Source organism: Rattus norvegicus, chromosome 6, assembly GCF_021556685.1.
Source record: "Rattus norvegicus strain SHRSP/BbbUtx chromosome 6, alternate assembly SHRSP_T2T, whole genome shotgun sequence".
Classification (NCBI taxonomy): Eukaryota; Metazoa; Chordata; class Mammalia; order Rodentia; family Muridae; genus Rattus; species Rattus norvegicus.
The window spans coordinates 144459130-144482708 of record NC_141539.1 but is presented as its reverse complement, the minus strand read 5'-3'; the positions used below and the strand labels follow the sequence as shown (position 1 = coordinate 144482708).

Genomic DNA, 23579 nt, shown 5'->3' with positions numbered 1-23579 from the left:
TTCATTGCTTCCTATGAGGTCAGAGTCCAGGGTCAGTCCATGTATAGTCTTTAGGTAGTGGCTTAGTCCCTGGAAGCTCTGGTTGCTTGGCATTGTTGTACATATGGGGTCTCGAGCCCCTTCAAGCTCTTCCAGTTCTTTCTCTGATTCCTTCAACGGGGGTCCTGTTCTCAGTTCAGTGGTTTGCTGCTGGCATTTGCCTATGCATTTGCTGTATTCTGGCTGTGTCTCTCAGGAGAGATCTACATCCGGTTCCTGTCAGCCTGCCCTTCTTTGCTTCATCCATCTTGTCTAATTGGATGGCTGTATATGTATGGGCCACATGTGGGGCAGGCTCTGAATGGATGTTCCTTCTGTATCTGTTTTAATCTTTTCCTCTCTATTCCTCAGAGCTAAACAAAGAATTCACAGCTGAGGAATGCCGAATGGCTGAGAAACACCTAAAGAAATGTTCAACATCTTTAGTCATAAGGGAAATGCAAATCAAAACAGCCCTGAGATTTCACCTCACACCAGTGAGAATGGCTAAGATCAAAAACTCAGGTGACAGCAAATGCTGGTGAGGATGCGGAGAAAGAGGAACACTCCTCCATTGTTGGTGGGATTGCAGACTGGTACAACCATTCTGGAAATCAGTCTGGAGGTTCCTCAGAAAATTGGACATTGAACTGCCTGAGGATCCAGTATACCTCTCTTGGGCATATACCCAAAAGATGCCCCAACATATAAAAAAGACACGTGCTCCACTATGTTCATTGCAGCCTTATTTATAATAGCCAGAAGCTGGAAAGAACACAGATGCCCTTCAACAGAGGAATGGATACAGAAAATGTGGTACATCTACACAATGGAATATTACTCAGCTATCAAAAACAATGACTTTATGAAATTCGTAGGCAAATGGTTGGAACTAGAAAATATCATCCTGAGTGAGATAACCCAATCCCAGAAAAACACACATGGTATGCACTCATTGATAAGTGGCTATTAGCCCAAATGCTTGAATTACCCTAGATCCCTAGAACAAATGAAACTCAAGACGGATGATCAAAATGTGAATGCTTCACTCCTTCTTTAAAAGGGGAACAAGAATACAATCGGCTTTTAACAAGTAAAACAAGGTTAAGTATCACAACCAAGTCCACAGCTGACATCGTATGCACATAATCATCTACAGTTATTAAAATGTGAAAGTGGATGATAACTATTGATACCGACACAGTAATTGATCCACACACCACTGGTTTTGCTTCCTACATCTTAAGTGTATATTTTTTATATGATTATTTCTATGCCGTCAAATCAAAACTCAGTATTTTTAAAGCATTTTAAAAATTATATATGTGTGTATATGCATATGTGTGCGCAAATACACAAGTGTGTATGTGAATATGGAGGTACATGTGTATGCATGTGTACACATGTGTGTATGTGTGTGCATGTACATGAGTGTGTATGAGTATGGGGCACATGTGTATGCGTATGTGCATGTATATGAGTGTGTATGAGTATAGAGGTACATTATGTGTGCATGTGTGTGTATGTGTGTGTGCATGTTTATGTGTTTGTTATAGGTGCTCTTGGAGGTATCTGATGCTTCGGATCTGGAGTCACAGGTACTCTAAGCTTCCCGATGCGCTCTCATTACTGAGCCATTTCTACCCATTCCACCACCCAGTCATTATTCTTAATATCACACACATTGTTAAGATCACTGTCAAAAGGAAACTGATAATGTATTTTCCCTTCAAATGTGAACTTTAACTTACGACAGTGAGTGATTTTACATACTAGAGTTGAAGACACTTCCGAGCCTGTCCTTTGACACTGTTGGGGTGAGCTCTTATGAGTTCTTTTGAGTTTCCCACTAGCACAGAACATTTCTGGCCAGGCATTAGTAAGAACTAAATTCTCCGTGTACACATTCAATTTCTGATGATTGTGTACATTGTGCATTTCACACCTGTTTCTCCTTCATCACACACACACACACACACACACACACACACACACACACACACACACGAGTGCTGGGCACACTTGGATCACCATGCCAGGCAAGGAAGCACAGTGGACCATTATTCCCCTCCCTGCTCTGGATCTCAGTAGTAGGTCCAGGCTGAATGGGCCCAGGACCTACTAAGAATGGTAGGGTGGCTTTCGGTACTGTCCCTATATTGCAAAGGGCACTTTGCTTCCAACACAGCATTTGTGAGAGTTCCGGCAAGCAGCCACAGGACCTGCATTTTGGTCCATTGGCAACTATGATTCTTTCCGGCTCTTTCCTGCTCCCTAAATTGGGTTTGCCCAGGCTTTAGGAAGCTGGCAGGCTCAATTTCCTGACCACACTGCCACCTGCTGAAGCAACAGGGTACTGCAGGATTGGAAGGCACAGATAACCTTAAAGAGTTAGTCAGCACACAGCCTTACAGAGGACCCAGCTCTGTGGAGATAGAGGCACGCCCCTCCTCTGACTAGTACTAGATGCCCAAGGACCCTAGAGGAGGATTGGGCAATCAGTGGGTTTTGTTGCCCAAGAGGAAAAGATACTTTCAATTCTTACAAGCAGGTCTGGGGTGGCTTTTTACTAGGCTTGGCACTGTGACAGAAGGGCTCAAAATTTTGTACAGGTTTGAGTGCCTATAAGAACCTAAAATAAATAAATAAAATAACAACGATTTGTGGCATGTCTCCAAGAATGAAACTCTCCTTGAGGCATCCAGGCATCAGCTCAGAGAGCCTGGAAGTGTCCCAGTTGATCGAGACACAGGCAGCCAGGACACTTTCTGTGAGGGTATGACATAAGAGCCTGCAGCTCAGAACCTATTCGTTTATAGCAGATTCCTGGGTTCCCCCCAGACTGACTGAATCAGAAGCTCTTGGGATGAGCTACGGTATCTTCCTAAAAGAATAAACAACAAAGTCCAGGCAGTTTCTGGGCATAATGGCCATCTGAGAGGAGCAGCCTGCCCTGTCGTCTGAGACCAACAGCTCTGTGCACCCGAACTTCTCAGAGATGTATGCAGTCCAGCTCTACCCCACACCTGCCCCTGACACTGTAGAGGAGACACAGCAGCCTGCTCTGAAAAGCCCTCGGGTGGGAAAGGAATTCCACTCAGGAATCATAGTGCCAGCTTGGTCTCTGACCAGCCAGGCTGTTTAAATTCTCTAGGCTTCAGACTTATCATTTATTAGTTGCTGAGGGATGATATGCGATCGATTTGAGTCTCTGTAATGCTCTCGTTCTAAAGTCCTAACTCTCATGTCCCAGAATGTTTCCTTTCCGTAATGTCATTATATGATCCTGCTGGAAGTCAGTGGGTCCCTAATTCAGCACGACTAATGTCTTCATAGAAGGGAAACTTGGAGATAGACAAGCACCCAGGGAGAGTGTCACTTGAAGAGTAAAGTTAAGTACTGAGCGCTTTGAAGCCAAAAGAGACCTGTCTCCCTAGTGCCTTCAGGGAGAACAGGGTACCATTACCCAAAATCTCACCCTCCCCAGCCTTCAGAACCAAGGAAGAACCATGCTGTTCCGGCCACCTGGCTTACAGTCCTGTAGCTTCTAGTCTGATCCACCGCACTGACTAAGATTCCATGAGACACCGTATGCAAAGCGCCAGAGCCTGGCGCTGACTACTGGAGATTGTCGATGAATGTTTGGTTCTGTTCCTTAAGTGATACACAGCTTCTAGAAGGAGGAGTGAGACCCGGGAAGGAGGAGAGGCAAACAAGCAGGAGTCTCTGCCCCCGTGGGCTGCAGCAGGGTGTGTGGTAGTGATGGGACATGCCAGGCCTGCTTGTCCCAGCTGGAGCCTAAGAAACAGTGGACAGATGGCCATTATTTCTGGTCACCTCTGATCTGGACAGGAACCAAATGGGGGATCCAGAGGCAATGGTGTGTTCAGCTCTGATGAAGCTCACCTTACCTCTAAAGCTCTCTGTGGAGGACACAGTTGCCTTCCACGACTGTCCCAGCCTGTCCTGGTCATAAGTATCTCTGCCCATTACCAATGCTCTCATCTACTCAGGCCCTCCAAATGGCCTGTGGGTTTCGCTCTGGGTAAGGGTCATTAAAGCAGCTGAAGTGAATGGAGACAAATGAGGCCCCTCTTTCTCACCCTCAAAGCCCCACTTTAGAACAGGAGACAGGTTTTTCCAGGTGTGTAACTTCTTCTCACCTCCGTTTGTCCTTCAGATGAGGGAAGGTTCTGGACAGTTCTAGAGCTTCCCAGTGTGCACACCTGTGTGCAAACAGACACCCTGTCTCTCCCACTGTCTCAGTACCGAGTTGCTGCAAAGGAGACTAAATCCTTCCCAAGGCACAGGCAAGCCAGCTTTAGCTGGGGAGAGGGGGACTCCTCAATCTCAATGGCCCTCTACAGTTTTAAAGGCTGTTTTAGCTAAGCATGGTAGTTCATGCCTGGGATCTCAGCACTTAGGAGGCTGAACCACGAGGATTATGGAAACTTTGAGGCTGGCCTGGGCTAAATGGTAAGTTCCAGACCAGCCTGGACTGCGGAGTGAGACCCTCTCTAAAAAAAGAAAAAGGAAAAGAAAAAGACTGATTCACTCTGCTCACCAAGGTGGAGGTCATCTGCAGACTGTGCTCCACTAGACAGCTGCTCAGTGCCAGATGGGATCACTCCAGAAGGCTAGGCCGATGTCCGCCATTGCCCTGTGTCCTGTGCAATTGCCTGGCAAGCTAGGGGAGTTAACTACACTCCAATAATACTGTCAGAGCGTCGCAGTGTGCTCCTCAGGCCAGCTGTTAGCTGACCTCAGTAGTTGCAGCAGGGGGGCCCTCTACTCCAGCAGCGAGCTAGACTCCAGCCCAGCTGCACCGTTTACATGCAAACTCCCCGTTTCACCCAAGCCTCTGATAATTTTTCTCTCTCCAAGACGTTAAGGTTACTAAGGAATAAAGACTAAAAATGGAAACCCAGAAGCAGAGCTTACTATTTGAGAGGCCCTGGATTCTGTCTCCAATACCCCCACCCCGATCCCCACCCCCTCCACCTGCACCCCAAGCACAAATTCAAGCAAGCAAAAACAGCAAAAAGAATCCTGACAGGTTTAACTGAATGGTGTTTATAGGGGTGGGGGTGGGGAGGAGCACAGTAATAGTGATTCTCAGAATTCTGCTCCCTACACACACACACACACACACACACACACACACACACACACACACACACACACACACACATTGACAGCATATGTGGGAGCTGAAGTGAGGGACAGAAAATGATTTGATTGGCTCCAACCTAGCCATTCAACCAATCACACGGTTACAGGTTCACTCGATTCTCACTTACAGCCCAGTTGACTGGCTACAATTAGTTAAAACTTGCTTACTATAACTTATCTAATGGTTTGGATCTGTTTTGCCTGGTGCAGGTGTCTGGTCCAAATCCATGGTCTCCTGCAAAGTATCATCCAACAAAGGAAAAGGGACTGCAGGATTGCTGCAGCAACCCGCCCCACATTGTGACCCCGGGCAATTAGAAATTCTATGCTTTCAGTCTTCTTTAAGTGTGTCTGACAATGCTTCAGAGGTCTAATAATGCCTTCCTGTGTTTCCTCTTGAGGTTATAAAACGTAAAGAAGAAGGCAGTGAACTAGTTTGTGAACAGCAGAATCTGATGCACACAAAACATAGCACAGTAGGGGGGAGAAGTAGATTGAAGGAGGGCAAACTCAAGCTATCAGCTTTGTGTGGATAGTTTATCGCATCCACCTTGCTCCTTGCCAAGCTGAAATGGTTGGAATGCCTCCTGAGCACACTGGCCACAAGAGGGCACCTGAAACACAGTGAATCAGTCGGTTTTTGCGCACCCAGGACCTGGATACTTGAGGACTCCTTACTTAGTTCCTCAGGCACTGTGGCTATCATACTTCAACGGTTCCACAAGCAAGTTTCAGTTACTTTGTAAAATAAGAAGAAAACAAACAGTTACTTTGTAAAATAATAAAACAGACCAACACATGAATGAGCGAATGTAATATCCCTGACTACATTCCTCACTTGTAACTCATGTCTTGGCCCCTACCCCAACTGTCCTCAGCTCCCTGAACCTGCCCTCTCATGCCCTTAAATAAACTATATTTTCATTTAAAGTTCTTTGCCTTTATTGGGCTAGGAGTGTGTGTGTGTGTGTGTGTGTGTGTGTGTGTGTGTGTGTGTGTGAGAGAGAGAGAGAGAGAGAGAGAGAGAGAGAGAGAGAGAGAGAGAAACAGACAGACAGACAGACAGACATATATGTAGGGAGTTGTGTTTAGAAGGCAGCTGTGAGACCCAGGCCACTGTGAACCCTTTGATGCCTCATTTCTTTTCTTCGTCTTTCCTTTGGATGGTACACTCATTGGGTGCACTTTCCAGGTTTTATCTCATAAATTTCCTGTGTCCCAGGAAATGTCTCCACCCAGGCAAACTGGGATGGTTGGTCAACTTACAGATTAATCCTGTAGATGACAAAACTGTGACATAATAAGGACTCAGATAAGCCCACAAACCTAGGACCTGGCTGTGTTCTCCCGCCTCCAAATTAGAGCCTCCCATCCTGAATGGTCCAGGACGGTAGGAGCGGAGGGAAGACTTGGTAGATTCAAGCTGTGATCTCAGCACTCAGGGGGCCAAAGGAGGGTCTCTAGATTAGCCTGGGCTACATAGTGAGTTCCATCCCAACCTGGGCTACATAGTGTGAGATCTTGTCTCACAAGCAAAAACCAAAGCAAGGCAAAAACCAATAATGAGAAAAGCAAATAAAAAGAAGACGAAGAGGTTTAGTTTCCAGAGTTTAGTTTGTATGGGTTTGGGTCCCATAGACTCGAGTGTTTGCATGCTTGGCCAATAGGGAGTGGCACTATTAGGAGGTGTGGCCTTGTTGGAGGAAGTGTGTCACCATGTAGGTAGGCTTTGAGGTCTCCTCCTACGCTCAGGATCTGCCAGGTGCAAAAGAGAGCCTCCTCACAGCCTGTGGAAGATAGACTCCTCCTGGTTGCCTTCAGATCAAGATGTAGAGCTCTCAGCTCCTTCCCTGTCTCCCTGGATGCTGCCATGATTCCCACCATGATAATAATGGAGTGAACCTCTGAAAATGTAAGCCAGTCCAAATTAAGTGTTTGCCTTTCTAAGAGTTGCCTTGGTCATGGTGTCTCTTCACAGTAATAAAACCCTAACCAAGACATCTGGTATCTCCAAAACAGAAGGACCACAGCCAGGCAGAGAAGGGACTGTGCCCCGTATCCACAATCTCCTACTCTCCAATACCTGCTCTTTCTCATTGTTGTGGCTATCTTGTGACTTCAAGACCCTATGTGTGCTTGTCCTGGGTCCTTGGTGACCTTTATGCACAATAGAAAAGGCAGGCTTTTCTAACCCTGGAGGCTGGGTAGCATTTGGACAGTGGCCTTGTTGAAAAGTGTAGCCACAGCAGGGCATGGTAGCCCATGGCTTTAATTCTAGCACCGGGAAGGCAGAGGCATGTAGATCTTAATGTTTAAGGCCAGCTTGGTCTACAAAGTGGGTTCTAGGACAGTCAGGGCTACACAGAGAAACCTTGCCTCTGAAAGGAGAGAGAGGGGAAGGAGAGGAGGGGAGAAGAGAGAGGAGAGGAGGGGAGGGGAGGGGAGGGGAGAAGGGAGAGGAGAGGGGAGGGGAGGGGAGAAGGGAGAGGAGAGGAGGGATCTCAAACTTCACCTACACCGAAGAACAAATGGTCTGGAAGGGCAAACCTTGGGACTTGCCCAGCAGCCTAAATGATGGAAGCTGAAGATTTCGCTCTTCTAGACCTGCTGTCAAGTCAAGGGGGAGGAGGAAGGAAAGAAAGCCTTCCCCTGGTGTAACTCCTGTGCTTTTGGTCCTTGCTGCTCTGGCAGGGCACAGCAGGGGATGGATGCTTAGCACCCTAGCCCATGAGAGTACACAGCCGAGCCTCATTTGATGTCTTCTACCAGGGAGCTCTGTTCCCAAGCCTTAAGGAGGGATGGGCTAATGGTGCCCTAGCTTCAGGTGTAGCTTTGGAAATCCACTGGGAAAGTGACTCCACTCGCCATTACAATTTGTGTTCAGGAGTGAGCTGGGATTGCTACTAGTTCTGGGGATAGAGAGACACCAGGATACTGGGAAGAGTCTGAAAGGGCTCCCTTGGCGCTCCAACAGTTCCACCAGCTTTTTGCCTCAGTTGGGCAGGTCATTGGTCATCATTATGCTCCCTTAAAGGGTCATCTTGGAACTGTGTCCTTTACCCTAATCTGTGATCATTACCATGACTCTTCCAATAATCACACAAACTCCTATCATTCGTATTTGGGCACATGGAGACAGGTTGATGTCCATAGGAGGCTGGCTATTTCAGATGTCTTCACTTGGCTGGGGATGAGCTGCTTGGCTGTTAAGAGGGCCCACCCTGGGCTAGAGAGATGGCTCAGTGGTTAAGAGCACTGACTGCTCTCCCAGAGGTCCTGAGTTCAAATCCCAGCAACCACGTGGTGGCTCACAACCATCATTAATGGGATCCGATGCCCTCTTCTGGTGTGTCTGAAGACAGCGACAGTGTACTTATACATAATAAATAAACAAATCTTTAAAGAGAGAGAGAGAGAGAGAGAGAGAGAGAGAATCCACCAGAACATGCCAAAGGTCCATGATGAGCATCCAGGGACTGGATGGATATAAAGAAGAGTCATCTCAGTGAAGAGACACAGAATGCAGACAGGGGAAGACCACCCCTGTGACATCCATCGCTCCACAGAGATAGGACATTATGTGGAGCCCGGAAGTCAATGCTGCTCAGCCAGGATGGACTAGATGTGATTCCATAGGGTGTAGCTAGAGTCGGGGAGCAGCCAGAAGTGAGGTTTTTGCAGGCTGCAGGGCAAATGCAGCTCCAGGGAGCCAGGCAGGCGTCTTCATTCCTCCAGAGGGTGAGTGGTGACCTGACCCATCCTCCTGCAGATAACTCCAAGGCAACCTTTTCTAGTTCAGCTACTTACCGAGAGAGAGAGAGAGAGAGAGAGAGAGAGAGAGAGAGAGAGAGAGAGAGAGAGGGAGAGAGAGAGAGAGAGAGAGAGAGAGAGAGAGAAGAGGGGAAGGAAAGCAAAGCAAAAGAAAAGCAGAAAAACCTCCAGGGCCACATCCCAGTAGAGCTGCAGAGCTAACTTTGTAGGAATTGCACCCCTTTGTGTCATTTGATTTAACCAGGCACTCTGTGAACACTTCTCACTTAAATTATGTGCAGGACCACTGTATGTCCACCAGATGTCGCAAATGTCTTAGTTACTATTGAGGCAAAGAGCATGTTGCCAACAAATGGTATGGTAAATACATTGTAGACAAGAACTTTCTCAAACTGGACCTTTAATCCCAGACTTTGGAGGTAGTAGAAGGGGGAACCGACAAGACCCAACCTTATCTTCAGGTACAAGTGAGTTTGAGGAGAGCTTGGGCTACACTGCACATGTCCATAATCACAGTGCTTGGAAGGCAGAGCTGAAAGGATTTCAAGTTTGGGCTACCCTGGTCTATATAGTGAATATCAGGACATCCAGGGCTACACAGAGAAAGCCTGTCTCTGGAAAAAAAAACAACAGCAAGAAACAAACAAACAAACAAAACCAACAATAACCTTCTAAAATGAAAAAAGCAAAAAAAAAAAAAAAAAAAAAATCTACCTAATGAACAAGAGGAAAGTCCATGACCACTGATGGAAACCCGGTCAACTTCCCAGGGCCAGTGACATCATGGGTCTTGGAGGAGAACCTTACTAAACCAGCATAATCCCTAAATACATTGTAACTATTTGTCCCTATAGACGCAGAGGAGTGTAGTTCTCACATTTCGTTAAGGAAACTTTGGGACAGATGGAGACCGTTACAGAAAACCACAACCAATCAAACTACAGAGTGTGGACCCAGTATCAGTGGAAACATCTATAAAGCAACTCTCACACCCAAGGCTCAGGAATCATTGCAGAAGAGGGAACACGAAGATTATAAGAGACAGTGGATCAGGGAGTTTGCTGTGAGATTGTGTCCAAGGGAAAGCATTCACACTCACCCAGGAATAGTGACAAGAACAGTCCTGAACTCTGCCTAGTGGTGTACATTCAATGGTGATGTGATGTGCCCTGAGAGCCATGCCCCGAATGTGTCCTGCTGTGTGCTCAGTGTGTGAACTTGTTATAGCCTGTGTCTTTTTCTATCTGTACTTCCTTGTCTCTGTTCTCCCTGGTACTCTGATAAGCAGAACCTTCTATTCCCTGTAAACAGGGTTTAATGACTGCATAGCACCTTTATAAGCAACTAAGCACTGGGAACACTCATATTCTTTGGCCCCAGTCTCCTTGAGGAAAATTTTTATTTCAGACTTAGTCTTGTTTCATGGACTGCTCCACTCTCTGCTATATCATACCCTGTGTTGAGGCAGCAGGCCCTGGTGTGTTGTCATGCTGGCTCCTGGGGCTCTTTTGTGTATTTATTGCAGACTACACCCCTCGAAAGAGCGCTGAATCAGCACAGGGTGCAGAGCAGGAAGGGGTGAGGCTTTCCTTTCCAGCCTCCTCCCTTTTCCCTTCCTGCTCCTTCTGAGGCCAGGCACAGGCCAACTGAACACAAAGGAATACAATCAGTTATTTCTTACAGCAGTCAAGCCACAAAACAAATCCCCCCAAAAAACCAACCTAGAAAGGCATGCCTAGGTCTGCACCAGCTTAAAGTCACAAGCAACAAGGGCTCTTAATGACTCCCAGTGCATACCTCCTCTGTGGCCTGCACTGTGTTCAAAACTGGTTAATCTTAGGACTCATGATCCTTAACTAACAGAGAGAGAGAGAGAGAGAGAGAGAGAGAGAGAGGAAGAAGAGAGAGAGGAAGAGAGAGGAAAGAGAGAGAGGAAGGGGGGGGGGAGAGAGAGAGAGAGAGAGAGAGAGAGAGAGAGAGAGAGAGAGAGGAGGCACACATACATATACCACAATTTAATACCTTTGACTAGCAGGTATATTTAAATATATTGACTTGTTCAACAAATATTTGGTGCCTGCTAGTTTCCATAGGCATGCTGGCTAGTTTTATGTCTGTTTGGTGTAAGCTAGAGTCACTTTGGAATAGAGAACCTCAGTTGAGAAAATGCTTCCACCAAATTGACCTGTGGGCAAGCCCAGGGTGCTTCTTCAAGGATGTGTGTGTGTGTGTGCGCGCGTGTGTGTATGGGCCGGCACAGGTCACTGTGGATGGTACCACCCACAGGCTGGTAGTCCTAAGTACTGTAAGAGAGCAGGAGTAAACAAGGAGAAACAAGCCAGTAAGAAGCAAAGTCTCCATAGACTTTGTCTCAGTTCCTATCTCCAGATTCATGCCTTGAGATATTGCCTTGATTTCCAGGGAAATGGACTTATGCTAATGGACTTAAACCCTTTCCTCCTCAAGCTGCTTTTGGTCATGGTGTTTTGCCTGAGCAACAGAAACCCTAAGACAATAGGCATTGAAAATAGTAAGAATCACATTCCCTCTATGTATAGATGTTTTATAGGGCACCAAGATTTTGGTCTACTGGGGTATCTGTCTGTCCGACTTGGGAGGTGGTGCTCAGAGGACAGAAAGAATCTGCAGCTGAGGCTGTTTTGCTGTCTACAATGTGTCATTGAAGAAGGGGGTCTGGAGAGAAGGGTGATGAGATTTCTGTTTTGGAAGGGGCTGTTTTGGATGTATGAGGGTACTTTGGACTTTATTGTAGGGAATGAAGTTGAGAAGAAGATCCAGGGTGTGAGTTACTGAGATGACTTTTAAGTGAGGATTGAACTCAGGAAGGCCAAGTTGAGCAAACCCAGTGATTTAGCTGTAGCATAGACTTCAAGGCAATGAGCACAGTATTAGATCCCATTCTCTAAGGCCTTTGGGAACCTGTGTAAGCAGCCTATCTACTACCTTTCAAAAGTTACTTGGAACAAGTGAGGCACCTTGTTACCAATGGCATCTTGAATTTCTCCTACCCAAACAGCAAACAAGGGATGTCAGAGTTCAAGATCATTTCTGCAAACTGGGCTTGAAAGGATGGTGCCGCACCTCACCACCCCAGGTTTAAGAGCTCTGAGACTGACGGGAGTCACTGTTGCTGTAGAGCTTGGCAACAATGTTGCCATGGCACCAGTCTTCCTGCAGGTGACTGTGTTTGAGACTTCAGTTGTGCTGTCTCTGTGTGTCCTGTGACTGTGGTTCATCAGGACTCTGAAGAAGGTGATGACTACTCCAGGGATTTTCTCCAAAGGTTCTGGATAGAAATTATACTCCAACCATGCTGACACCTTAGGAACTCTGCGGGTGCACAGGAGTAGAAGGACCTGGCAGCTCAGAACTTCTCATGGGCATGACGGCAGGCAGGGTGGCCTCGGAAGCTGGGGCTGCCTTTCAGAATCCTTCTGGAGAAAAGCCAGCAAGGAGTGCCTGGCATTCCTATTACCTACTTCATGCTGGAGACTCCCAAGATGCTGGAAAACCCCACGGCAGCACCTGGCTCTCTTCCCAGGCCCATCAACATCTGACATTTGGTGAGGCAGTAGCAGGAGATAAATGGTGACAAGGTGTGGTTAGGCATTGGGAAGTTCCTCTCCCTGGGGAGTTGGGGGGAAGTGGGGGCACTTTTTTTCTTTTTTTCGGAGCTGGGGACCGAACCCAGGGCCTTGTGCTTGCTAGGCAAGCGCTCTACCACTGAGCTAAATCCCCAACCCCCAGTGGGGGCATTTTAACTCCGTTGTGCAAGTGCCATGAGAGAAACTAGAAAGCTAATCTAGATGGGTAAGACCAATGAGCTCAGGAAGCTGCCTCAGAGCTTGCTCTGGGACTGCTGTGGAGAGGGGTGGGAAATTGGGAACCATAGTAGCCTCTGTTCCTCCTAAGCCATCAGAGAGGCTAAACCAAGTAGTAAGCTCCAAGTCTTGTTGACGTAGGGCTCTAAGCAAGTTCCCCAGAGGCCACATATTACAGTCCTTGACTTGACTCTGCACCCGACTCTGTCACCTGACTCTGTCATATCATGTGTGCCTTTCTTGTGCACTGGAAAGACAGCTGCTTGTTCTGTTTAGGTAAGAGAAATTCCAGCGGATTCCAATAACGGGGACACCCTACTTCAGGAAGCTTAACAAATCTGAAACTTTATAATAGATCTCAATTGTTTCAAGGGACTTTTGAAGGGAAGTAGAGACTGCTTATTGGGGATCCTAAAGACCTCAAAAAAAATGAGACCCAATATTGAGACTGACGCCCTGTAATCCATCCTGCAGTAGGTCACTGGCGCCAAGACCACAAATTCATTTTGTTGTATTGAAAGAGCACGGGGTTCTGACTCATAGGAACCAAGTTCCTCTCTCGAAATGAAAGCAGAAGAAATCGGGTAGGAACCTTTCCACCTGGTGCCACCTTCTCTTCTATTCCCTACCAATTCTGGAGCTCAGGATCACCCATTCCTATTTCCCACACAGCTTCTGGTTCTGGAAGAATCCTGTGCGAAAATCCCCCAAGGACTGGGTGACAATGGGACCATGGCTAAGACAGGAAGGAAGTAGTGTAGAGAGCACCCTCTTTGCTCCCAGCTGCTGTCGTTAGAACGTTGCCCCTTTTACGCTTCTCCCATCCCCCCCCTTGATGTACAGAAGGACAGAAGGACTAATTCCCAGAGATGGGCTTTTCATCCTTTTACCCTTCTCCCATAGGATGGCAAGGGCGTCATTACAACATGTGATTTCCAACCATTGGTCTGCAGGCTGCAGGGGCAGCCTGTTGCAAAGTCGCAGTGTCAGAGGCAGACAGGGTGAAGTTCACTGACAAGTGTCTTGGGAGACTGTATCAGTTTGGGATGAGTTCTGCTGAGTACAAACCACTGACACACCTCAGTGGGTTCTAACCCCAGTGCTTTGTGTTTTGCTTAAGGTGTTCCCAAGTTGGAGCTTGGCTCTATCCATCTTTGCCTTCGCTCCAAGATGCAGACTGGTGACGTTTTCACCTGCAGCAATGTGGAGGCACAGGCTTCCTGCAAAACTTACAACATACTGCACAGGTCAGTCCTCTTACTTACAGAACAAGATACCTGGCTATTCCAGGGCTTAACACATAATACTCTTGTGGGGAGGGGATACCACATGCCACAGGGCAGTCTGAATTTGATAAGCAGGACACTGAGTCTAGGAGAGAGAGATACAGAAGGCCTGAAACACTGGCAGTCTATTAGGGCTGACAGAGGCAGCTACCTCACCTTTCCTGAACATCATCAGAGCCCACTGCAGCTCCACCAATCAGCTCCTCCATCCTGTCATAGGAATCTCTAGGCCTGGGGCTTCTCCTCATTCCTAGCTCTAGTCAAGTAGAGTGGGGAGATGGCAGTAGCTGTGGGATTCTCCAAGGTTTGGATTGAGCCCTGGTGTGATTTCCGACAGGTGGTCTCCAGAGTTTCAGGCAGCAGGGTAGGCGACTGGGTTCCTGTAGCTCTTCGTCTGTATGTAGCTCTTTCGGTGAGAAAACCTGAGTTCCAGACAGAGTACCCGATGGCACTAGAACAGAGGACACAGGCCCATGGACGCCACCGTGGCACAGGACAGAAGAGTCAAGGCATGAGCGCTATGTTTAACATAGTGTTATATTTGGAAAAGCAGATTTAAAAAACACTTGAAAATACAAGATAAGGTAATGGTTACTTACGTAAGTTTTAACCTTATATTGCTTGGCCATTTTTTTTACATATAAATTATTGCTTCCTACTTTGATAAATACACAGCACAGTCATATACACAGAGGCAGAGAGCATGAACTATGAGAAAAAAAAATCAAACACTGTCAATGGCAGTCTGGTAAGTCAACGAATGTTTCATATTTACCAGCTCTTATAATGGTGGAAAACTACGAGGTGTAGTCCCTGAGAAGTTAGGTAGATGCCCGGCCTGTGGGCTTTCTATCTTCTAATTGTTATCCCAAGCTGACAGCATCATGGCAGTCCTAAGCAATGAGACGTCCAAAGGCAAGAGTCCTTGCTTCTGGTCATTGATTTCATCCTGGTGTTTAATAACAGCGTAATACGAATACAAATAAATAGGCTATGCAAATAAATATTCCTCTGCTAAAAATGCTTACTTAGTATATACAGCTTTGCTTTATACAGTAGTACATTTCTTCCGACTTTTTGGCAATTTTCAAAATGTGTTTTCCCTAGAGCAAAACGGGCCCACTCAGTAATGAGTGGGCTGAAATTTCAAGGACATGTCTTTGAAGTTGAGAAGAAGTTCTACGCTGGACAGCTACAGTGGCCCTTGTCTTCTAAGCTTAATGGGTTTTGCCCAATTCTGATAAGCTTGTGTGGGTTGTGCCATTTGGTTCAGGCTTTGCTGTGCACGTGTTTTTGTGTTTTCAGGTTTTGTGTGTACAAAACCACAGGGCTGGTGCTCAGGCAGCCACAGGAGCTCTGGGATAAAAAGTCTACATAAGCAGCCACGGGGCCATACCCCACTTCCTCACTCAAAACGACGGCCCAACTGTGAAATACCTCCCTACAGACTCAGAGGGTGGGACTTTATGCTCATGCCTCTAAATTCAAAGTATGTGCCACACTGCCCGCGTGTAGATACTGGAGTAGGAAAAGGTATTTATTCTCAACGCAACTAAGGATACCAGAAAAGGTAGAGTGTGGGTTACACCGTGTGCTATGGCAACCATTCATTCGGCAAGTTCACACTTGGAGGCAAATCCTTTGAAATGTTTGGAAACTCCATGACTTTCCCTAGATGGACCTGTGTTCTGACTCGGGTAGGAACTTGCAAGCAAATCTGCTTTGCAGGAACAGAATCCAAAGACCCAAAGAACCCCTCGAGGGCCAGGTATCACTCACTGATGGAGATGCTAATTATATGGGATCGAGGGAGGGAATGGAGACCCATGAAATCACAAAAACCCAAAGGAGAACTGGAAGAGACCTTAGTTAGACACCCGGGAGGCTTTGGAGAAGGAAGGGAGTCATCCCATGCATGGGAGTGTCCACCCCTGTGGACACCTATACAGGGCTTGGCTTCCTTCAGAAGCGCTTCCTGTGAAAACAGGGTCTGACCATCCTGAACTTTTCCTATTTTAGATTTAAGAGACTGTGAAGCGTCTGAAGTTCCTAAATCTGCTGACTGAGAAATCCCTAGCAACAGGTGTTAAAGTTGAGAAGGATTTAGAGATTTTTTAGATATTCCGTATACAGGATGGGAAAATAAATCCCATCCGGCTTTTTGCTTTGGAGGGACAAGCAGCCTCACCCCATGTTCTCCAGGGCTATTCCCATTTGTGCCCTGCAGAGTTCTCTTAAGTGTGCTAAGCACGATGCTGATGTGACTTGTGCAGCCCAGCTGAGCTGGAGTCTAGACAGACAGTGTTCCACTGAAACAGATCTCCATCTACAATGAGCTCTAAAGGTAAGGCTCTGCTTGAGGCAATGTAGAGTTAATACAGACAATGTCAAAATGAGCTGCTATGATACACTAGCCCCGCTCTCAGTTGCTAGCTTGGAGGGAAGACACGCGTGTTTGTGCTGTAAGTGTGTACTGTCCTCAGAGGTTGTGTTTGTCTACACATCAAGACAGCTTGCTCTCCCTGGTTCTGTGGCTCTGGTCTCATGCACCAGCCCTCAGACCCGAGAAACATTTTCTGAGTGAATCACCCTCAGTTGGAGTGTTTCTATAACCCCCTGTAAGTTTATAGAGCTAAAATTTTACATGCTAGATCGGATGCAATCTCTCTGAAAGCATATGGTTCCTTTTAGCAGTGTCTCAGGCTCACTGGTCCCAAGACCAGGGAACAGCATAGCTCTCAGGAAGTCAGGTGGCAACGGGCATAGCTCAGACCTTAGTAATGAGAATGAGAACCAGGTGCTGAGGAGAGTAGGAAGCAGGTCTGGGTGGACCCAGTCCCTGCCCCCCGATTCCCAGGGATGTGAATGGCATACCCATACTCAAGACTAGAGATGCACAGACCAAATACTCAGATGGGGATTTGCGCACAGCGAAGGAACTAGTATCTAGCTGGTGGGAGAGTGGGCTTGTTTTAACCGCAAGCTTTTCTCTTACTCGAGGATTCAGGGAGATCCTCTAACGAGTCCTTCAGAATTCCAAGAGGCCTTATTTGGTATATGAGGCCCAAATTATAAAAACAAAGAATAAGAAGGTGAAAGGCAAATTGCAGAAAGACTCTGGCTTTACTTGGGAAGTAGACTACGGGGCTCTGACTCCCCATGTAAGTGAGACTTTAGGCATCTCTGGATACTTTTCAATCACTGAGTCTAGCAAGCTAACTGTTAAGCTTCAGATACTCAGCTTCACTCACTCACCTCCCTCGTGGGCTGATGTTCTGCATCCTGTAGGCAGGGAGCCTGGCGGAGTAGTTAGTGTCGGACGCCAAGGCTCCATCAGACACCAGAGTGCAGACACTGGAAATTCCGTCACCCCAGTAAGCTAACACTGAGCACCCCACAGTCCTGGCCCTGTGTTTTTCTGAAAATTGCACTCAACAACAAATGACGATATACGTTAAGAAAGTTCATAGAAACTGAACGACGCCAAGCTCCTTATTGGATGAGAAACCCAGGCTACCTTGCTTACAGAAGTGCGTCAGTGGAGCGTGAACTAGTTCATCTGTGTATACGTTGGTCAATGATTGTGGATGCAAAGGAAGTGTGTGCCAGGCATTTCTCATTTGCACAGAAGGACGTGCCCTCCAGGGTGATGCTAAGTTTATAGCAACAGAGGCCTCTCCTCTTCCTGGGACATTTGGAGATGCCCTTGCTGGTTCAGGGGTGTTCCGGTCTCTGAACAGCCAATCGGCAACAAGGTGAGCAGGCAGCCAATCAGCAGTAGGGTGGGCAGACAGAGTGACAGTCCTTCCCGCCATATGAACAATCTCCTCCTGATGCTGGCACGTCGTAAGCTGAAACTTGGACTGGAATGAAATAGCCGTCCCAAGGAGGACCCTGTTCCAAGGATGCTCTGTCTCCTGTCTTCTCCCTGACAGCAGTGGGGGAGCTCTCCCGCCTCTGGTGGCTGACGTGTCACTTCCTGAAAGTGCATTGGCTGGCTTTCCTGCACTTGTCTCATGGTTTGCTGATAAAACTCAGCGACCTCTTTTCTTACAGGAAGCAACATGCTCAATGGAGCCTTCCCTTGCTCTAAAGTGTTGCAGATGCAGGACGGACTGGCGCAGCTCAGGCTCGAGGCTCCAGCCTGTGAGAGAGCTCGAACAGGGCTTGCTGGCTGTCGATGACATACAGGTGGTTGACATAGGACTTCAGCTCTTGCTGCTCCTTTGGAGACATGTCGCTTCCTGTGTTTTAGAGGGAAAATGAATGATGAACGTTATACAAGCGGAGATGTTACTCTTAAAAGCAGTGATGATGGCTTAGAGTAGGTTAGCTTTACGACGGGTTCTGTGTCCCAAGAAAGACAACTACAGGTCAGATCAGGCGGGCTGACTGGCAAGGTATTTGTAGTATTTTTACTGGAGAGACTATTTAGAAGTCACACTACTATCCCTTTACAGATGAGAAAACCCGGAAGTCTCATAATGGTAGAGCCAGGATGAGAATCCGGGCCCCAGTGGTTCCTGAGCGAAAGTTCCCATGCCCTGGTTTATAAAATCAGCTTAAGACTGTGAGGCATCAGCATTTGAAGATAACGGCTTACTAAATAATTTATTCAGCTGTTTATCTCCATTTAAGATCTAGTACGCTTCTGTGTCCTTACTTTTTGGGTGGAAAAAAAACAAAACAAAACAAAACAAAAAAAAGCACACACCACAGAATAGATCCTAAGGAATGGGTACAGAAAAAGCAGCTTCTCAAAGTATGCATGTAGGCTACAGTGAACCAGGGATAGAGCAATCCCAGAAGATAAAAAGCCAAAGGCCACAAGAGAGACGTTAGTGATCTGACTCTATGTGTGTGGCATGCTAGGGACAGTTTTCATAAAGGTCCTGGGATAAAGCACTTGGATAATAGACAAGCCTAATACCACAGGAGAAAGGAAGAAGGAAGGAAGGAAGGAAGGAAGGAAAAAAGAAAGGAAGAAAGAAAGGAAGAAAGAAAGGGAGAAAGAAACAAAAACCCACATTAGGGAAGGGAAGAGCTGACTGGGTTCACAGAGTCTTACAGGAAGCAGGCCCATGAAGAACATATTTAACAAGAAAAATTAATTTAAGGGTTATGTGTCACAGGTAGCTTGTAACTCTTGGACTTCCTGGTCTCAGCAGTAAACACCAGAAGTTAACCATGACTGAGGATCTATTGTTCTAGAATACTTCTCTGGAAGACATTATGGAATTGCTTTTAGTTTTGTAAACACTAGCTGGCTATACAGATTAAGTTTGTCATTAGCAAGCATTCAAAAGACACCCTGATAGGCAGTCCTGGCAATCGCAGTCAAGCCTTGTGTGGCACTTTGTAGTACGGAACTGTCTCGAGTGACATTTTCCTGTTTTATCCCACATACTGATGTTGGCTAGTGAGGCTCATCGAAAGGAACGGTTAAGAGCAAGGCAGATGATTTAGTTACAATGCAATTTAAGAACATACACAGCTGGCAGCTAAATTTCTCTTCTGTCTCGGTCTGTGCGGAGTCTTTCTGGTGAGTGGTAGGTAGGTTCAAGCCAAGCCAATAGGACCCTCGTCCCCATACTGTGAGCAGACCGTTGATGAATCAGAACAGTAGTTTTACAATTAGCTGAATATTTGGTGATCACTTTGGCTGATGGGAGAAATATGGACGCAGACTTGTCAGTGACACATCTGGAGGACCCTTGGTAGCAACAGTGTCACTCTTTCTATGATGACTGCATTGTGCTTGTGGGCTCAATGAAATGCCCACAGAGGAATGTTACATATGTCAGTATTACATAGGAACATATTGAGCGGTATCAAATAACACGAATGTTTAGATTATTAGGTTTTGTATTTTGGCATTCCCACTTTCTACTTTGTAACACATATAGAAGCTTCAGATCCTAATTGGATACTGTAGATAGCTGTGAGTAGAACATTAGAGAAAAAACATTTAAAGAATGCACACCAGTTAGGAGTACCTTCTTTGGTAGGAGGAGTTCTGATTCTCTATATACAATGTATTTTTTTTAAATGTAACAAAGATGTATTACTTAAGTTCTACTTAACACCAGGTTGCCCATCTTTGCCCTGGAATCTTTGAACTGCATTTTATTTCATGTATCTCTGTGTGTGCCGAAGTGTATCTATGTCCACTGTGTGTATGCAGGAGCCTTCAGACATAAGAGGTGTCTAATCCCCTGGACCTAGAGGTACAGATGGCTGTAAGCTGCCACATGGGTGCTGGGAACTGAACCATGGTCCCTGAAAGAGCAGCAAGCACTCTTAACTTCCAGATGTTGTATCTCTAGCCCTTTCCACTGTCTCAACCTCTTCTTCTTCTTCCTCTCCCTCTCTCCCCCCTCCCTTAATTACTATTTCTATTTATACAATCAGCACAGGGCAAAGCAATGGGCTGGGAAAGGAAGCCAGGACATTCGATTTGACAACAGGCTCTCTGAGTTTTGACAGGAGCCTGCAGATAGGAAACTTGGGTTGAAGAGAAGAAAACAGTGGAAGGAAGCTTCAGGAACCTAAGGAACCACATTTCTATCCCAGGAAGCTCTCCGAGCAAGGAAACTGGAGGCAGGGGCTAAATTCATAGTCAACACCACTGCAATGCCGGTGTGTGTGGTGCCCCAAACCCAATTACTTACCAAACTGGTTAGTCCTGCAGTGTCTCAGGGTTCGGACAGTATCTGCGATCATGTGCTGAAAGACAGGGGGAGAACACAGAAATGGAAGGGTCATTTACTGATGCCACAGAACCTGCTGGGATGAGTAGTAGTCTAACCCCTCTGGGTATAAAGCAAAGAGCTCAACTTGGAGCTGGACATGACTTTGATTGATAGAATGAAGCTTGAATTACTCAAGACTGTTGAGCTTGTGACTGCAAGAAGAGTAACTCCTGAAGAGCCAAGGTAGCCTGAACCACAGGGGGACGTGCTAACTTTGGGGCTCCCTGTTTCCCATCCACATGTTGCCTGTGTTTCCTCTGCTGGTGAGGTGTTGCCTTTTTGAGACCTCCCTTCTCTGGAAAACAGCACATTCTGGGTTACTGTCATTGCTGGGACTTCGCCTTCCTCCTAATCAGGAACCACCAGAGGGCTTCGCCCACTCAGAACACTGCCCCCAGTTTCTACAGGGCTGGGGATCAAACCCAGGGACTCTGGAGGGCCCAGCTGGCAACTCTACCAACTGAATCGCACCCATGGCTCACATGCACGTTTTGAAGGGAGGCAGAAAGGTCTGTGGATTCAAGGGCTCCAAGGACAGCAGGGTGTGACGTATTCACGAAAGCAGAGTGTCTTCATCAGCATTTTACAAAGGCTGTTTCGTTTCTTTCTCACATTTCCTTACTGGCTTTAGTATCCTAACTTAGTTTCCGTCCTTTAGCTCCTCACTGATCTCCAGATGAAGGTTGTCTTAAATGCTCACCTTTTGGGGGATGGGGTGGAGACCATGCTTACGTCTTATGCATATCAGACAAGTAAGTGTTCTACCATTGAGGCACCATAGCCCCCAGACCCCTTTTGTTTTTAAAATTTCTAGCGAGTACCTCACCTGCTGCCCAGGTTGGCCTAGAACCTCTGATCTTCCTGCCTCAGCCTCCTGTGCAGCTGGGGTTACAGACCCCCCAGGCCTGAGCACAGCAGGGTCCATATCTCTCATATTCAATCCCTATAATTAGTCCTTTGCCTCACTCTGCTACGTTTACTTCTCCATAATGGTCTTTGGAAGAAACCCATCTCCACTATGGAAAGCTTCTCCTACACGGCTGCCAGAATACTCTAAACCTGGTCCCAGCAGAGTTCTCCTATTCTCTGGAGGACGACAGAAACTCCTCGCCTTGTTTCATATCAAACCCCAGATATCCCATTATTCGAGGATTAACATTCATTATCTGGTCCTCCAAGCACCGTCGTCACTACGTGCCTGCACAGGCCAGACACTGAAGCATCCGCAGACGAGGAGCGGTCAGTAAATTATCACTGAGAGAATAATGTCAACCCTCAAATCTTCTCACTTACAACGGAAAGACAGAGGCCGTCCTCAAACCGACAGTCTGATTAAATTATCCCGGCTGCAGCTGGGCTAATTTCGATGCTTTTTCCAGAGTAGAGAATTCAGCAGGGGTAATGATTACAGTAGCACTCCAGGCGGAATTTGCAAAGGAAATGGGACCTGACTCACTTCTGTGTGAACGCATTGTTACATTTCCTTCCCCACACTCTACCCCAATTCCCAGGACAGATTTTTCCATTGTTACAGTCTGTGGCGTCACGCTGATTCCTATCCTGTGCCATTTGTGAAGCCCCAGAAAGGCTGGCGCTGATGTAAGGCTCAATGCTGTGGGCAGCACTGAAACCTGAGTCCTGATTCTCATCTCCCGGTTTCCTGACAGGGAGGGAGGTGGACACGGTGAAAGATCCTGCTCATAATATTGGGGGGGGTGAAAAGAAAAGGAGAGACCCCTTTGCTCTTTCAACATTTCATAGTTTGAGGTGGGGACATTTACAGTCGCTGAGACAGCAAGGAACTTAGCCCAGGGAACAATGGGAATCTTACTGCAGTCAATGAGCGCTTTGATCTGCATGTGGTCCCGATTTAATGTGCTGGCCTGTGTCAGCCAGATAAAGATAACACCCTGAGTTATCTGCTGACTGGCTTAAATTAACATCCACCACGAGGAGTTGGCTCCTCATCAGCTAATTCACTTAGGTCCCAGCGGTTCATTATTGTGAAAGATGATCCTGCTTTAGCTTCAATGAAACCTCGTCCTTCGCTGAGTGACATCCTCTAAGAATACTGTCTCTGTGAAGATGTTCCAGCTCTTGAGTGGGATACTAGCCTGAGTATGATTTAAAACTGATTTTTAGACAAAAAAAGATTCTGAAAAAAAAAGTCTGATTGCATCTGTGTTTTCCACAAAGATATGTCAACTCAAGGCATGCTGAGCTTGAAATGTCACTTGCTGTAAGGACCAGGCCACCGCTATCACACTTTCCCCTCTTTAGAAATAGTATACCAGGGCTGGGAGAATGGCATGGTGCCTAAGAGCATTTGCAGTGCAAGCCTGAGGGCTGAACCCATATAAAAAGTTTGTCATCGCTGTGTGTGCTTGTAAGTTCAGCACTGGGGAGCAGAGACAGGGGGATGGCTGGGGATTACTGACCATCAGCTTAGCTCCAGGTTCAGTGAGAGGCCCTCACATAGACACACGTGTACACACAGACATACATGCATGCATGCATGCACAAACATACACATATATACACACATGCACACACACATACACATGCACACACATTGACACACATGCATTCAAGACATACACATATAGACACATGTACACACAGACACACATGCATGCATACATGCATACACACACACACACATACACACACAGATGTACAGACAAAACCTGTCTGCATCTCTACACCCCAGAATAACCAGTCATGAAAACAAACATCTT

General features: G+C 46.7%; 1 protein-coding gene across 2 annotated transcripts in view; it reads right to left on the bottom strand.

Annotated features, from left to right (window-relative positions):
- Positions 1–14608: 14608 nt before the first annotated feature.
- Positions 14609–23579, bottom strand: part of Rapgef5 (Rap guanine nucleotide exchange factor 5) — a 235007-nt gene continuing 226036 nt past the window's right edge. For both annotated transcript variants that reach the window (NM_001395143.1, NM_001047915.2), the window contains 2 exon segments: positions 14609–18333; positions 20761–20815. In NM_001395143.1, the coding sequence (NP_001382072.1) occupies positions 18215–18333; positions 20761–20815 (174 nt within the window). In that variant the 3' untranslated portion in view covers positions 14609–18214.